This window comes from Gallinula chloropus (assembly GCF_964237585.1).
Source record: "Gallinula chloropus genome assembly, chromosome: Z".
NCBI classification, from domain to species: domain Eukaryota; kingdom Metazoa; phylum Chordata; class Aves; order Gruiformes; family Rallidae; genus Gallinula; species Gallinula chloropus.
Window position 1 is genome coordinate 53,240,155 of NC_140089.1, and position 14,796 is coordinate 53,254,950.

The 14,796-nt window shown below is 47.2% G+C and overlaps 1 protein-coding gene across 1 annotated transcript in view; it reads right to left on the reverse strand.

The window, feature by feature from the left end:
* Positions 1-14,796, reverse strand: part of PSD3 (pleckstrin and Sec7 domain containing 3) — a gene marked incomplete at both ends in the record, with an annotated part of 105,587 nt that overhangs the window by 48,414 nt on the left and 42,377 nt on the right. The window contains 5 exons of the mRNA XM_084278578.1: positions 2,044-2,133; positions 6,338-6,396; positions 8,909-9,021; positions 11,799-11,879; positions 11,980-12,186. Of these exons, the coding sequence (XP_084134704.1) occupies positions 2,044-2,133; positions 6,338-6,396; positions 8,909-9,021; positions 11,799-11,879; positions 11,980-12,186 (550 nt within the window). The remainder of the gene's footprint in view (positions 1-2,043; positions 2,134-6,337; positions 6,397-8,908; positions 9,022-11,798; positions 11,880-11,979; positions 12,187-14,796) is intronic.

Consider the following 14,796-nt stretch of genomic DNA (forward strand, 5'->3'; position numbering starts at 1 on the left):
AAGCATTGTCTGTAACTACCTGCAAAGACGTAAGCACCTGCTAAGACCTCCCCTCTCTTCTTTCCCCTCTAGCACCGCCCAGGTTTGCTCCAGGCCTCGGCAGAGCTGCACACAGGGGGTCTGCAGAGCCACGTTTAGGGAACGCAGAAGGAAGAGGGATGCGGAAGAGCCCACTGGCCCAACTCGGGCACGCTCTGCTCACCAGCGGGTGCCGAGGACCTCACTCCCACAGGGGCACACTGCCACCCTGTGGAAACGTCCCTTCCTCTCCCCGGCGGCCGCGGAGGACGCGGGGAGGCGGCTCGCAGCCTCCCCAGCGCTCGTTACTCACGCTGCTAATGCACCAGCCACGCGGACCCGCTTCGGCACTGCCCTGGAGGACCGGTCTGCGGATTTAATTTGAGACTAATGCGGACTTAATTTCTGCTCGGTCTTCGTAATCAGGAATCTAATGGCAGGGTGGCTGCTGCTGACAGGGAAGTAGCTGCTGGATTGCACGCTGCCACTCGCCCCCCTCCCCTGAAAAAAGGCAGATCATCAGCAGATCTTCAGACAAGCGAGATGGGAGTCCCAGGTCAGGTGCCCGCTCTGCTCCCAAGAGCCCAGTGCAGCATACAGCAAAGGGCAGCGAGCCTCAAATGAGACAGGACACCGACACTGGGTTTCCTCCATCTCACTACACCCAAAAATATACCAAGCCCAGATCTTTGCTCTGGGTAGGGGTGGTGAAGAGCCAGACAGTCTTAGCATTAGCAAGTCAGTGCTACGTACCAAGATACAGCCCCAACTGCATAATTCTGTCAGCAGGAAAATAAACAGCAGGTGAGCACCAGTGGAAGTCTCTCATCAGTACACTCAGAAGGTTATTTAAACACAGTCTGGAGACCTATTTATTCAATAAGGGCTGTAATTAGCCTGCAAATTAATCTGAACACATCTCTCTATGGCAGAATAAGAAATAAGATTCCTTGGGGGAAAAAAAAAAAGAAAAAGGTATTACTGATGAAAGATGAATGCTCTCTACATGAAGAAAAAAATAGACATTAAATCTAAAAACAACAGAGGTAAGTTTACATTCCTAACTCCTTAGTAAGAGCTGAAGCAGGAGGGCCCAACAAAAAGCTCCCTGAGGAGGCTGGAGAAACTGAACAAACTACCAATACTAGAAAACAGTGCTACTTGTAACTATGCAGGTACATCTGCTTTTCACAATGGGGCTGACAAAACACACAGAAGAGGTGGCAATTCTTTCTATTTACTTCGGTAGGATTTGGGTCATCACTCAGATGCAGCAACCTCTCTCATTTTTATTTCCATTTAAAAAAATAAATTATGAACTCTAGTGTATGCAGTTCTATCTGTTCATTCAAACAGACTGCTGTTTCATGCCAACAATCAGACAAAAGAGAAATGAAACATTCTCATTATTATTGACAATGAAACAAGATTCGTCCTGCTCACCCTCTATTCCTTTTCTTCAGATTTAACTCCTGGCACAAACTTAATGAACAAAACCTGAAGCAAAGCAGACTGTGCCAGACAACACATTCTAATCTGAAATTACATCTCCTGCTCTGATGTGAAAACCCCAAAGCACCACTGATGAAAAAACACACACGCCTTGCAGATATGCAGAGCTCAGGATCAGCCGTACGTATTCAGTAGTTAGAACCAACTGGCAGCTTCTCTCTGCTTTAATCAGGAGACAGCACTCGGGGACAGCAGGACTGCATGAGCTTACACGACTCCCAGCTCTGGAGCTGGCCCCACTGGAGCTCAGGCTCACCTCTCCACGCTGCAAGAGTCTTGGTCACAATCAAGTGATCAAGAGGGAACACAATCAACCGAGCAAGAAGGGAAACAATAGAATAAACGCCGCATATATTATAGATCATATATCTCTTCTGGGAGGGAAAACGTGCACATCGCGTGTCCTGTCTGACAATTAAGATTCAGAAAATGCAAGCAGGCTGTTCTGTTTCGAACCATCCCTCCCTAAAAAACAAAACAAACAAACAACAGGTTCTGCAGTTCATTCCTTACCTTCAGCAGCCCTTTTGGGAAGTCTTTGCCATTGTTCATGCCCTGAAGGTTAGCAATGAACTCTTGACAGGTCATCTTTTTCCCAATGTTCTGGAAGGAATGGCAGAGAAACACAACATCATATTCACATTACTTTCCAAAATGACGTAAATAGGCAATGCCAGATGAACTGCATCTCCCTGCTCTCATACAAGCCCAAGGCAGCCAGCACTTAGAAGGCATCCCCAAGATTACCCAGAGGCAAGCATCCCTGTGTGAATAGAGTTAGAAAAGGGAAGGACACCAACTCACACACATCCACCCAAAAAGGAGCTAAACACTGGAGGGTAATGAAGAAGGTGATATTGAAGCTCCCTGGTACCTCACTCTCCCTTGTCTCCCAAGGCATTACCAGCCTTTGATGGAAAACCTCTACTTGATCCTGCTGTGAGGAAATAGCCAACTGAGGCCCTTTCCACACCTCACCTATATGATTTCTAATGCTTCCTTCTAGTAGCATCTGCCCTGAGCTGGATTAAGATGCCCAGAAGCAGCCATTACATTCTCTGATTCACAGGCTGATGCTGCCCTGACTATCCCATAGGATTGCTCTCTTTTCTCTTTTCCTGTGCAATTTTCAGGCCAAAAAGTTGGCCAACTGAGCCACAAAAAGGAAGGGAATGGCTATGTCCATGTAGGACCCGAACTGCTCCATTTGGAGACTTGAGGCTGCCCTAAACTGCTCTTGGATCCCAGTCTTTAACACCCCTCAGAGAAGGTCCCCTACTTGGTCCTTTGGGTGTTAGAAGTCCCACACTCGGCATGCAAGGAGCCTTGTTAGCAGGCAGCAAGGACAACAATGAGTTGGTGAAAAAGAAGCCCAGAAAGATCTAGGGAAATGGTAGTAGTCTGACATGAGCTGTGAGACATGGTAAAGGCAGAGGGAAACCAGAGTCCTGTGATGACCATGGTATCTTTTGGGATGCCACCACTGCCAGTCAGGAGTAAAGGGGGTGAAAACAACTTGTCCGTGTTTAGGGTATGCTATGGCTGTAGAAATACAATGAAAAAGTTTTGTGTGCAGACAGTGACTTGAGTTAGGAGCAAGAGCTGAAATTAACACAGGAGTAGGGCCCAAAGAAGAGCATCTGTCAGCAGACACATCATTCAGTGTTATCAGTTACAGAGCCCCTTCCTGGCAGTGTTCAAGGCCAGGCTGGATGGGGCTTTGGGCAGCCTGGTCTAGTGGAGGGAGGAACTAGATGGGCTTTAAGGTCCCTTCCAACCCAAAACATTCTGTGATTCTGTGACATCTTGGACTGCATATCTTCTACTTCCCTCTGACAAATGTATGATGAGGGGGAGATGGAAAACCTTGACCTTCAGTGTCATCTAGCCTCAAAGGAAGATTTCCACAGCCTGTGGCCAGCAAGAGGAAGGAGACAGTTCTGGAGGGGCACACAATGCACTGCTTACCACACCAGGAAGGCTCTTGACAATAGATTCTGGCTGTAACCCTAGTTCTCTGGTTGCTAAGCTTGCAGAATACAGCTCATAATTGCAGTCTTTGGGTACAGGCTGAAGCTGTTCTACTAGACTTGCAAATGCTTTCCTTCCTCCCCGCAACAGACTTCAGCCTGCTTCTGTTTGTTGCCTCCAGGCGGCACTTTGCAGCTTCCCCATGCTGACCGAAACCAGCGGCAGCACGGCTCATTTCATGCAGTAACTGGCATTGCAGAGGAATGGCTGCTTTGCACCAGGACCAAAGCCAACATCTCCACACAGTGACACTCAGATTCCAGAGGATGCCCCTGGCCATCTAGAGAAACCCTAAGTCTCCACCATCACAGTCACAGAATCACAAGGTTGGAAAAGACCTTGAAGATCATCAAGTCCAACCATTCCCATCCTAAGCTAAACCTTATCCCTAAGTACCTCATCTACCCTCTTTTTAAAAGTGTCCTGGGAAGATGACTCCACCCCCTCCCTGGGCAGCCTGTTCCTGCCCCTGACCACTCTTTCAGTGAAAAATTTTTCCCTAACATCTAATCTGACCCTGCCCTGGCACAGCTTTGTGCCATTTCCCCTTGTTCTATCTCCTGTCACCTGGCTGAAGAGACCATCTCCCACCTCTCTACAACCTCCCTTCAGGTCTCCCCTCAGCCTTCTCTTCTCTAGGCTAAAAGTCTACGTGATGACCTCCCTGCAGAGAAGCGAGCATGCATCTCCAAGACACAGCTAGCAAAAATGATTTTGTTAGTTACAAAGAGAATTAAATACGGCAAGACAGGAGTAAGTAAAGGGATAAGTAAGAGTTTGTCTACAAGAGTTAAGGGAAAGTGTGAACCGGGGACAGAACAGCCACACTACAGCCCTACAAGCAGTTCAGCTTGTTGTGAAATAGGAGTCCACACTTAGGATCAGTATGTCAGCAATAAATGGAGCTCAGTGTAGACAAGCCCTGTGACTCATTTGCTTCCTGCTCTAGCAGAATCATGCTAAGGATGGGCCAGAGCATTATCTTTGTTAGGAAACAGGCAATTAGTGTATATCTGCAAGGGGCTGCATTCCAAGTCAAAAATGCCCAACTTACCACCTATGTGGAAAAATGCAAAGCATTAAGAGGAAGACCAAAATTACAGGAAAGCGCAGAGAAAGAGAGAGGGGGAGAGAGAGAGAGAGAGAGAGAGAGAGAGTAGACACACACAGGAGCCTGGCAAACATTTCAACTGTGTATAAGTAACAATACACCAACAACCAGCAATAGGATAATCCTCCAACATGGCAAGGTAGAGAGTCATCCCTAGCTTAAACTGCAAATCTTCAGCAGCAACAATGAATCAAGAGCCAGACCATCTACTCCAGTACCTAATGAAGGCCAGAGGGGCCCACTAAAACATTGCAGGGAGCAACAGCAAATGCTGTCAAGCCGATGCACAACCATTTGGTCTCCCTCCATGGACTGCAAGGCCAGACAGGCTGGAGAGCAGGTGCCCCATTGTGCTCATCCCTGGGTGGGGTGGCAGGAAACCTGCACAGGCAGTCTCAAGTGGGCTCAAAGAAGCATCATATGCTAAGAGGCACACTGGGGCACGTTCCTGTACTTCCACACACCCCCCTGGCATGCCTGATGTGCTCCTCAGTCAGGAAAAGCTCTGCCTTGAGAGGAAAAAAAATAAAAATCTACACAACTCCCTTCCCACTTGCGCTTCTACTATTTTTAGACAAAGGCACTCAATTAATGGGAGGTGGGTGTCAAAACCCATGGGGAGGTAGACACAAGCCTCAGCTTCATTATCTACACCCACTGCAGAGCTGCACCCACAGGGGCTGAGCAGCCCTGGGAGACAGACCCAGGGTGCCTCCATCTCCTGCTGCCCAAGCCTCCACCCTTGCCGATTAAGAGCCCCCCACATGCCCTTGCTGTGTAAGAGCCCCCAAATGAGGGACTCCCAGAAGATTGCTCAGCAATGCAGTGGAGGGTCTCAGCCAGAGAGAAGCCCTAGAGCCACCTGGCTGAAGCCAGGGCACCTGCATGTTATCATGCCATACTCCCTGTGTGCTTCGCCCTCCATCCCCGCTCCAGGATGGAAGAAACCTCCCATCAGCATGGAAATATCATGCATAGCAGATATATTGCACCATAGGTGCTGAAAAACATGTCCCTAGGGCTGCTGACACCCCGTACCAGTGTGACTAAGAGGAATCAAGCTGGAACACTGTTTCTCCTGGGCAGGCAGCAGGGAGAGGTGTGCAGAGGGGGAATACAGTGCTCCCATTCAGGACGCATGTCTTCCCTCCACAATCTCGGCTCTGGGCACATCCCTGTCATTACCCTGCCTGAGCAGAGCTCTGGTCCCACCAGATCTCACCCCCTGCAACCGGATGCCTACAAACATCACTTTCCCCTTGTGACCTTCTGAGCACCTGTTCATCACCTCCTTCCTTTCTTCTGCCTTCACAAATGTTTACATGGAAGGGGAAGCCAATCCCAACTGCAGCTTCCAAGCCAGAGACAGCTGCTGTATCCAGGGAAAGGTGGGGAATACCAGAAAGACAGGGGCCTGATGACAAAGAGCATCCTCACGTTAAGGCAAAACCAGGCACAATGCCAGGCTTACACATGACTGGTCTGGGCAGGCTGGAAGGCCCTACATGGGACAACAGCCTGGGAATGCAGCCTTCTCACTGTGCACAGTCTACATGGGGGCTTTAGGAGCAAGTTACCAGCCAGGAGACTCTGCTGCCAGAAGACTATCCCCCTCCAAGCACAACGTCAACAGGAGCCAATCTACACAAAGCTGTGCATACTCACATGGCCATGCAGGTCGGTGTTCAGCAGCATCATGGCACATGTGAGACAGTGAACTCCATCTGCAGAAAGAGACACAACCAGAATCACACACAGTCCACAACTGGACCTTCATGAACAGCTGAAACTAAGCCTCATAACCTAATTGAGTCTGTTCCCTTAATGAGAATCTGTTTTATCAAAAAATATACATAATTAAATAAATGAACAGTGAGGTCATCATGCAGCTGCCAAGCCAGAACAGCCTTTCTTTCATCTTTTAATGACTGTCAAAACTATCTTGCAGAATCCATGGATGAGGCAAACTAGACAGGAAACCATGCCATCACCCTTTGCTGGCTAATACCACTGCCTGAATCAGTCCCTTTTTCTTCATTTATTTCAGGACAGAAAGGGAAGCATAAAATACATGCATTATTGTGTGCAGATTGGATACAGCATTGTATCCTGTCTTCCTTTCCCTCTGGCTCCCTCCTTATTCAGGCCTCAATTATACTGAATTTGGGAGAACTTCAGTCAGATATTTATGCTGCCTTGGCTCTATATTGGGTAGAGAACACTCCAGCAACTTTTAAGGTGGTTCTGTAGCAAAGGTCCCGTAGCTCATCAACAATGAGCCAGAAGAGGCAGATTGTATCCCTAGATTCATCCTTGGCAACACCGTGGCAGACCTAAGAAAAGTCAGCGAAGCCTGTCATTTGTGAGGATGGACAGCAATTTCATATGCCTCATTTTCCAGGTAACCCTTTCAAAACCCAACAATGTATTGACTGTGCACAAATCCAGACAAAAATGACTGTGCCCATAGTGCCTCTGAAAATCTAAATGCCTCTAGCCACTTGCAAACATTAGGAACAAAGTTTTCACTGTTTTCTTGCTCACAAACACATGGTGCCACCTTCCCTTTTCTCACAGGGACAAAGACACAGAGACATGCATGCATTGCAGGGACATGTACATAAAAACCTTTGTAGCTGAGTTCAGATAATGATCACATACAGATCCCCCTGTGCTGTGAAGGAAGAGGAATGTGGGATGATGATAGATACATCTCACACTCAGTGTGACTATCACAGGCTTGCATTTGTGCAAGGTGCAGCTGTTACCAAAAGATGTTCCCCAAGGTAAGGACCACGTTTTCTTACAATGTTTGTACAGACCCTAGCACCCAAACAACTGTAGCAGAGCATGAAATGAAAGAGAACTACTATGACTAGCAATAGTAAGTCTGAAGTAGCTTGACTCTGAGGCTGTGGTGCTCCAGCTCATGTCTACACATTACTCTGGAATAGCCTGTCCTCTCATTTCAGCCCACAAACACACCCAGAGAAGCAAAACGGGAACAGAGAAAGGCAAATAGAATCTTGTATTTCCACTGAAGGAAGAAGCACTGTATTTCTGCAGTTGACTACTGACTGTAGAAATATAGCATCAGAACTATGTAGAATCCTGGGCAAATTGTGCAGGACTTGCTTTAATCTAAATGCTTACTCAGGCTCAGAAGTGACCATGTCTCTCCTGCACCCTGGCCTAGACTAAGGCTGCCACCACAATACATAAGTCATCATTTCAGACTGGGTGTGACAAAGCTATTCTACCTGACTATCTGCAGTGTCCTGAAACAAGAAGGCCATCAGGAAAAGGACAGAGACAGCACGGGAGCAGATCCTGCCTTACTGCTACCTATTCCCCTCCTCGGCCTGCCAGCAGGTAAAGCTGAACAGGTACAACGTGGACAAACATCACATCAGTGCCAAGGTCACAAAACCACGGGGTAAGGCAGTGCAGCAGCTCCTTCTCACTTGAGACTAAAGGCACATCTTAGCCCATACTTACTTTCTTTCTCGCCGCCCTCCCTCTCTCAAGAGTGTGATCAGCCCGCGCTGCCATCACCGGGCTGCACGCCTCTGCTGGCAGAGCTGGCTGAGTGCAGCAGCTATGCCAGCGGACAGTTCCTCCTCTTCTCCAATGCCAACTTTCTCAGGTTTGATCCGTGTGTATGCTTGTTTCCCCCATCCATTTCCAAAATGACTGAAAACATTGGCAATGAGGCAGCACTCTGACTGATGTTAGCTAGTCAAGATGAAACCATGCCAGGGTCTGGATACAGCACCCAAAATTCACCCCCACAACTGGCAAGCACTGGCATGCCTGGTGCCAGTGCATGCAGAGACACAAGCACTGAATGGAGCATGTGAAGTGTACAGCTTCTCTTCCACCTGAGATGGGACCTACTCTCATCCACATGCACGTAGCTACAGTACAGGAACTCAGTGACACCAGAAACCACATTTGAATGAGGACATTCAAATCTGGAGATCCTATAGCTAAGAATTTGCAGTGAGGAGGACTAAACACCTATCCTGATTGTGGATAAATACAGATTTTTCACTCTGCTACAATGATTAGGCATGCAGAACATCAAGTGTTTCAATGCTCACCACAGACAGTCTCTAAAGTGTGGCACAGAAATTACACACCTTCAGCTCCCAGCCATGCAGAAAGATGCTATTGTTGGCAAGAACAGAGCAAGAGGGAGACAACCAAAGACCTTCATACCAGAAACAAAGTTACCTTGAGAAGAAATGGTGCTAGGGTTGCACTGGTAGTATCTGCTGGAGAAGTGGATTAAAACTCTCTCTCGTTCCTGGGTTTCTCCAATAAGTGAAAAGGCTTTGAAGAAACTCCTGAAAGAGCAGAAAAAGGTGAAATTAAAGTCATAAATCTTTTTGCTGCACACAGAGCAAAGCACACTTCACAGCAAGAAGTACATAAGCGCACACCAGACATTTGATTCCAAGAAACCTTTCTAGGAAAATGGCCCACTATCCCATGTGCAGTTAATCCCAACATTACAGTAAATGAAGCAGGAGTTAAATACCTCTGGTCTCAACCATGGAATATACAAACTAATAAGCAATTGCACCATTTGAAAGAGCTGTTCTTATTTTTAATATTTTTTTCTTTTTTGTGTGGGGAAGAACTGGAGCAGTAGCTGTTTATGCATGACAGACATCCAGGACATTCTCTGTCCTTTTTATAATTGGGTATCACCACTGCACCTTTCAACTTCAAGCTCTCTGATATTCCCATCCATGTCGGGGAAGCTAATCTAGGTGGTGAAGTCAAGCATGTGCACCGCTGGGGTCCTCCTTATGGAAGGTCACCTATTAGAGCAGGCAGGACCACACCAGTCACCTTGTGATGGGCAGTGTGCGAGAACCTGACCTACAGAAAACATCTGAGGAAAGGGGCAGAAGAATCATAACATCTCCACTGACATTCAACAGTGGGAGAAGCAACATGGCTCTCCTGGGTTCCTGCTCAGGATGGTCCAGGGCACACCTGTACACATTTGCCAGACACAGCCAGTGAGCCTGTGCAAGAGATGCCATGCTCACCCATCTTCCATTCTTCATCTGACACTTAACCACCCCACTGCTCTTCCTGAGAGAAAAAAAAATTGCCTCACAGCCAACGAAGAACTTCTGCACTTCCCAAAATCATCCTGGAGCCAAGAGATGACCTCAGCGGTACTAGCCTATGCCTATTTGTCAGGATGCTTCTAAGAAAAGGCTGAAAACACAAACCTTCTGGATTCAAAGCAAGACAACATAAAAATAAGTGCCTAATAGACATTTTTAAAATACCCCATGGGACTGAAACTAGCACCAGATTTCAAAGGCACGGAATATGTTGCTGGAACATTCGTGTCCAGCTAGCCTGGACGTTATTTTTTTCTCTGATGTAAGGTCAGAGACAGGCTGTACTTGAAATGATCTCGCAGCCATATGGAGTGTGACCTGCCTGATAATAACTTAATTTCAAATGTAATGTACTGCAAATAACCCAATTCACAAGCAGATACAACTGAGTCTTCACAGGGTTTCTCGTCTCTTCCTACCTCATGCCCCCATGAGACATTCTGACAACTATCCATCCTTCCTCACCCTCCATTTCAGGCTCTTCCTGGCAACACCCTGTGCCCACACCAGACATGACCAACCCATATCCTCTCCTCCTCTTCAGTACCTCTACCCCCGTGGAAGCTCCCTAAGAGAGGCAACTGATGAAACAACAAGGCAGGTTCCTCATTCTTATAGCACAGTGCTGGGGGTAGCGTGGGTCTGGGTTGCTGCCACTGGCTTGCAAACGCATAACAAACCACAGCTTGTCAGCAAGCCAGTAGCAACAGGGTAGTTACCTCTCACTCACTGCAAGCATGAGGCAGCACGCCTCAGCTCCCCCAGGCTTCAGAACAATGCTCTGTCCCCAGCTTCTGCTGCATGCTCAGGGCGTGCAGCTGGCAGTCACTGCAACTACCCCTGAAACCTCAGCAAACCCCTGGCACATCTAAGTCCCATATGAGCCAGGGCATATTTTAGAGAAGGTCATAACTATTTATATTAACAGGAGATCTACTGGGAGTAGAGACCTCCTAAATATGTGCCACAAAGCAATTAGGTGTTGGATTTCACAATTTAAAGACGGGTATATTTAGCATCATGCTTCAGGGCTGCTAAAACCTGGAACCAGCAGCAGACCTCCCACTGTCCCAGCTGCTACTGCCCTAGGCTTCACGGGTGCCTTTCCTTTCTGCCACCTTTGACAGGCAGAACTCTGGGCTTTGTTTAGGGTCTGCCACAGCCTCCTGGAGCTAGCACCCTGGAAACACATGTGCAAGAGGCCTGACAAGTGCCTGTGGGCTTCCTGGTTTTCTACCATTAGCAAAAAGCAATAACCCACTTGAGTAACCTCAGCCAGATGATTTAAACTCACTTCAAACCCCTTTAAATACCAGCTCACCAGTAACTGTGCTAACAGGCCGCTGCTATACAAACTTGGTGTTTTGCTTCCTAAGAGGAAAAAAAAAAGACACTGAAAACAAACATCACTGAGGCCTAATTCCAGTGTAAAAAGAAAGGAAAATGGTAGGGCTGGGTTTTCAAACACCCACGCTGGCAGCTACCAAACTCTAAACAGCATTTTCCACGTGGAAGCTTTTGCAGTTCTGCACATTTTTGGATGCTCAGAGGGATACAGCAAGGGGGGTTGCTGAGCCACATCAACCTTGGCCATGGCTTTGTGTGCTGCAGCCAGGCAGAGCAAGCTCCAAAAGGCATCAGCCAAAAAGTCTGTGTGGCCCTGCTGTGAGCGACACCTTCATTCCCCAGCAGCGCATGGCAGACTAAATGACTGGTCATTCTTCTCTGCCTTCTCTGCATCAAGGACCATCTCTAAGCAGGTCCACCCAAATATTTCCCCCTCCAGGAAATGCCATCACTCCAACAGCACTCTGGAGTAAGGCAGCACGCCAAGCCAAACAGAAGAGAGAAGCTCCGTCCCAAAAAAACACATCACGCCCCTCTCTTCATGCTCTTAAGCTCCAACAGGACAACTACTTCAATCAGGACAACACAGCAAACACTAAAACAGGAACACAGGTCTGCAAAGGGGCATGTACCTGAGTGAGTAGTCCAGCGTCATGCCTGTGAAGTCAAAAAACTTCAGGTATTCTTCGGCCACAAGCCTGCTGAATTCATTGCTTTAAACAAATAAATAAGTAGAGGTTATAATTCAAGAGTGAATCCCTCCAGAAGCAGCAAGGAGAACAACGTGGCTGGAGGCCTCCTAACAGTACGTACTTTTTACCCAAATGCTTTGCCACATCAGAGCGTTTGAATCTGTCCAGATGGTAGAGGCGCTTAGCCAGGCGCCTGGCTGCTTCCAAATTGCTGCTGCTGCCATTGCTGAAATCATGACCAAGGGCTCCAGTCGCATCTTTCTCCTGAAGTTCATTGCTCCCCATGGCAGCGCTGGAGTCTAACACCACATTCTGCAGTTCAGCATTGCTGAGACAGAAAGAATACAGTAAGAAGGAAAATACAATGACATTACAGTTTCAAGAAGGATTTAATTCCTCTTAGAATAGAAGGCAATTAATGGTACAGAGGCAAAATTACACAATATAGCAAATTCCACTTAACTGAAGGAGCTGTGTAGAACAGGGACATTCATTCAGCAGCCAAAAGAGGTTAAGAGAGTTAAACATGGTTTTCCAGCCCAGAAACACATTCTGGTCTGCACTCACCTTCTGAGTTCACAGTGTCCACAGTTTGTGCCCATGTCAGAGAAAAGCTTACAAGTGTACCTGACAGCATTGGCTCCTCATTTGCTTCTTGCACTAGTATTTTTTAACACAACACTTGGTTGGCTTGAAGGGGTCCCTGTAAAAGTAGGCCATTAGCCATTTTCCAAGGGAAAATGCAGCAAGCAAGCCAAGGGTGTTTAATAGCTCCAACCTCAATTGGTGCAAGTCCCTTCCTCGCTCTTCCCTAGTTGTCCTGGAAACAATACAACTCCCCAAATCTAAAATAACATCCACAGAAGTCTCAGCAGCTTTCACGTTGCCCATGAGAGCAGGCATACCACGAGGAGGCATTGCTAGAAAAAAAACAGGACTCGGAACAAGGAACCCGGTTTGGGGAAATGGGAAAAAGACAGAAGCCACCCAGGCCAGCCTAGAAAACTGCTCACTTTCCTCCTGCTCCCTCATGGTGGCAATAATTTCCCTCACCAGCTGCTCAAAGTCAGGATGTTCGGCATGGCAATCCCAGAGCGCTTTGCATAAATCACGCATTTATAGATTCCTCCCACCTCTACTACAGTATGAAAGCTCTGGCTGAGCTACACGCCCGCTTTGCTTCTCCACTCAAAGAGGCAAGAGCCCTCCACACCAGGAAGCACACCCCCGTATACACACCCCTGCATGCAAGCAGGCTTTTAACTTTAGAAATGCTTTTCTCCAACACTGGCATGAAAATTCTTGTGAAATCTCAGCTCTGTGTGTGTGTGACAGCATTTCTATTAAAAAAAAAAAACCCAGAACTATACAGAAATTCTTTCCACTAAATCCTCGTTTACTAATGAATGATCAGCAGGGGTCATGCACAGGGCAGATATGAGTGGAATGAGTTAAAGATGATTTTAAACATAACACTTGAACATACCACGGTTTTACACACCACTGTAATCTTTGGGCTTGACAAGCCATGGTTAAAACAACCGATTGCTGCACTCCAGTAACAATTATCTAGCTATGTAGCAAAATGTCTGCTAGCTACTCATTAACCCTTTAAAGCAATTCCACACAAATCATCACCTCTACCTCTCTTCCCATGCATGGTTTAACAGAAGGAGGTATACAGTGCTCCTATCAAAAGGTGAATTGCCCATCTCTGTTTCCATCCTGGTGCTGCTAGAGTATCAAAAGTACCACACAACTACGCTGTGGGTACAACTTTGCTCATCAACTATCTGGGGAAAAGAGACATCTAACCTGTTCCTACGAGTACTAGTGATTTGATTTTGCATTTATTTCAGTGTAAACAATAAGGTACTCACATTCAGTGCTCCAGTAGGGAATTAATACCATCAATTCAATTCCAACATCATTATTATCACTGACCACCAGCTATGCTAGTAAGCAAAAAAAAGCCCCTCCTGATAATATTGCTGTCTTCTCAGCCCACTCCAAAAACCCTACACAATATCTAAAATTCTCTAAATTTGGTGTACTCCAAACTCCAGAGCACTCTGATACACACCTCAAGCAACACCTTGTCCATTCAGACATGACTTGTTTCAAACTCCCACTCTAAGAACTGATAAGACCAAATGATAACCAGGTGAGCTAACACATCTACAGAGCCTTCCATGCACGAATGCTGCCTCGAAAACCACGCCAACTTGCAGAACCTCACCCATAAATCACAGCCCTGCTTCACCACTGCTCTTTATTAAACACAATATTTATAGCCCTGAAAGATGGCCAAAGCTGACAAGAAACATCTGCACCCCGCTAGGAAACTGTGCACTACAAGAGTCAATGATACCGCAAACCACCATGAGTTTAGAAAGAAAGGAAGTGCCAGCATCTGCCACTTAGTGAAATAAACAGTAGGGCAACTCCCAGCTTCTATTTTGCCTCCCGGAGAAGCGGCTGGGATGCGAAGGAGGAACACACATCAAGGCAGGCATCCTCTTCCCCCGTTCGCCAGACCTGACGGCACTGCGCAAGGGGATTTCTTTTCCAACCTCCCCGATTTAGAACTTCACCCTGACACAGTGGCCACAGACATGCATCAAGCCAAAAACCAAGGTCCACATCACTGAAGGCTTAGGAAGTACAGATGCCCTGTACATAAATACCACAAGCTGCTTTCCAGATAGGTTATTTTAGCAGGGTCTGGGGGGATGTTACTCGAGGGGGGAATGCTGACATCTCTTCTTACCTCCAGGTCTCTCTGAAGTGCACCGTTTCCCTTCCACACCTTTGTTTTCCTAGTTGCTGAACACAGATAGCAATACTAGCCTCCCTCTGGAAAGTGTTTAAGATGGACTCAGAAACAGGGTCAAGAAAGGGCTTTGTGATGCAGCACAAGACTGGACACTGATTTCTC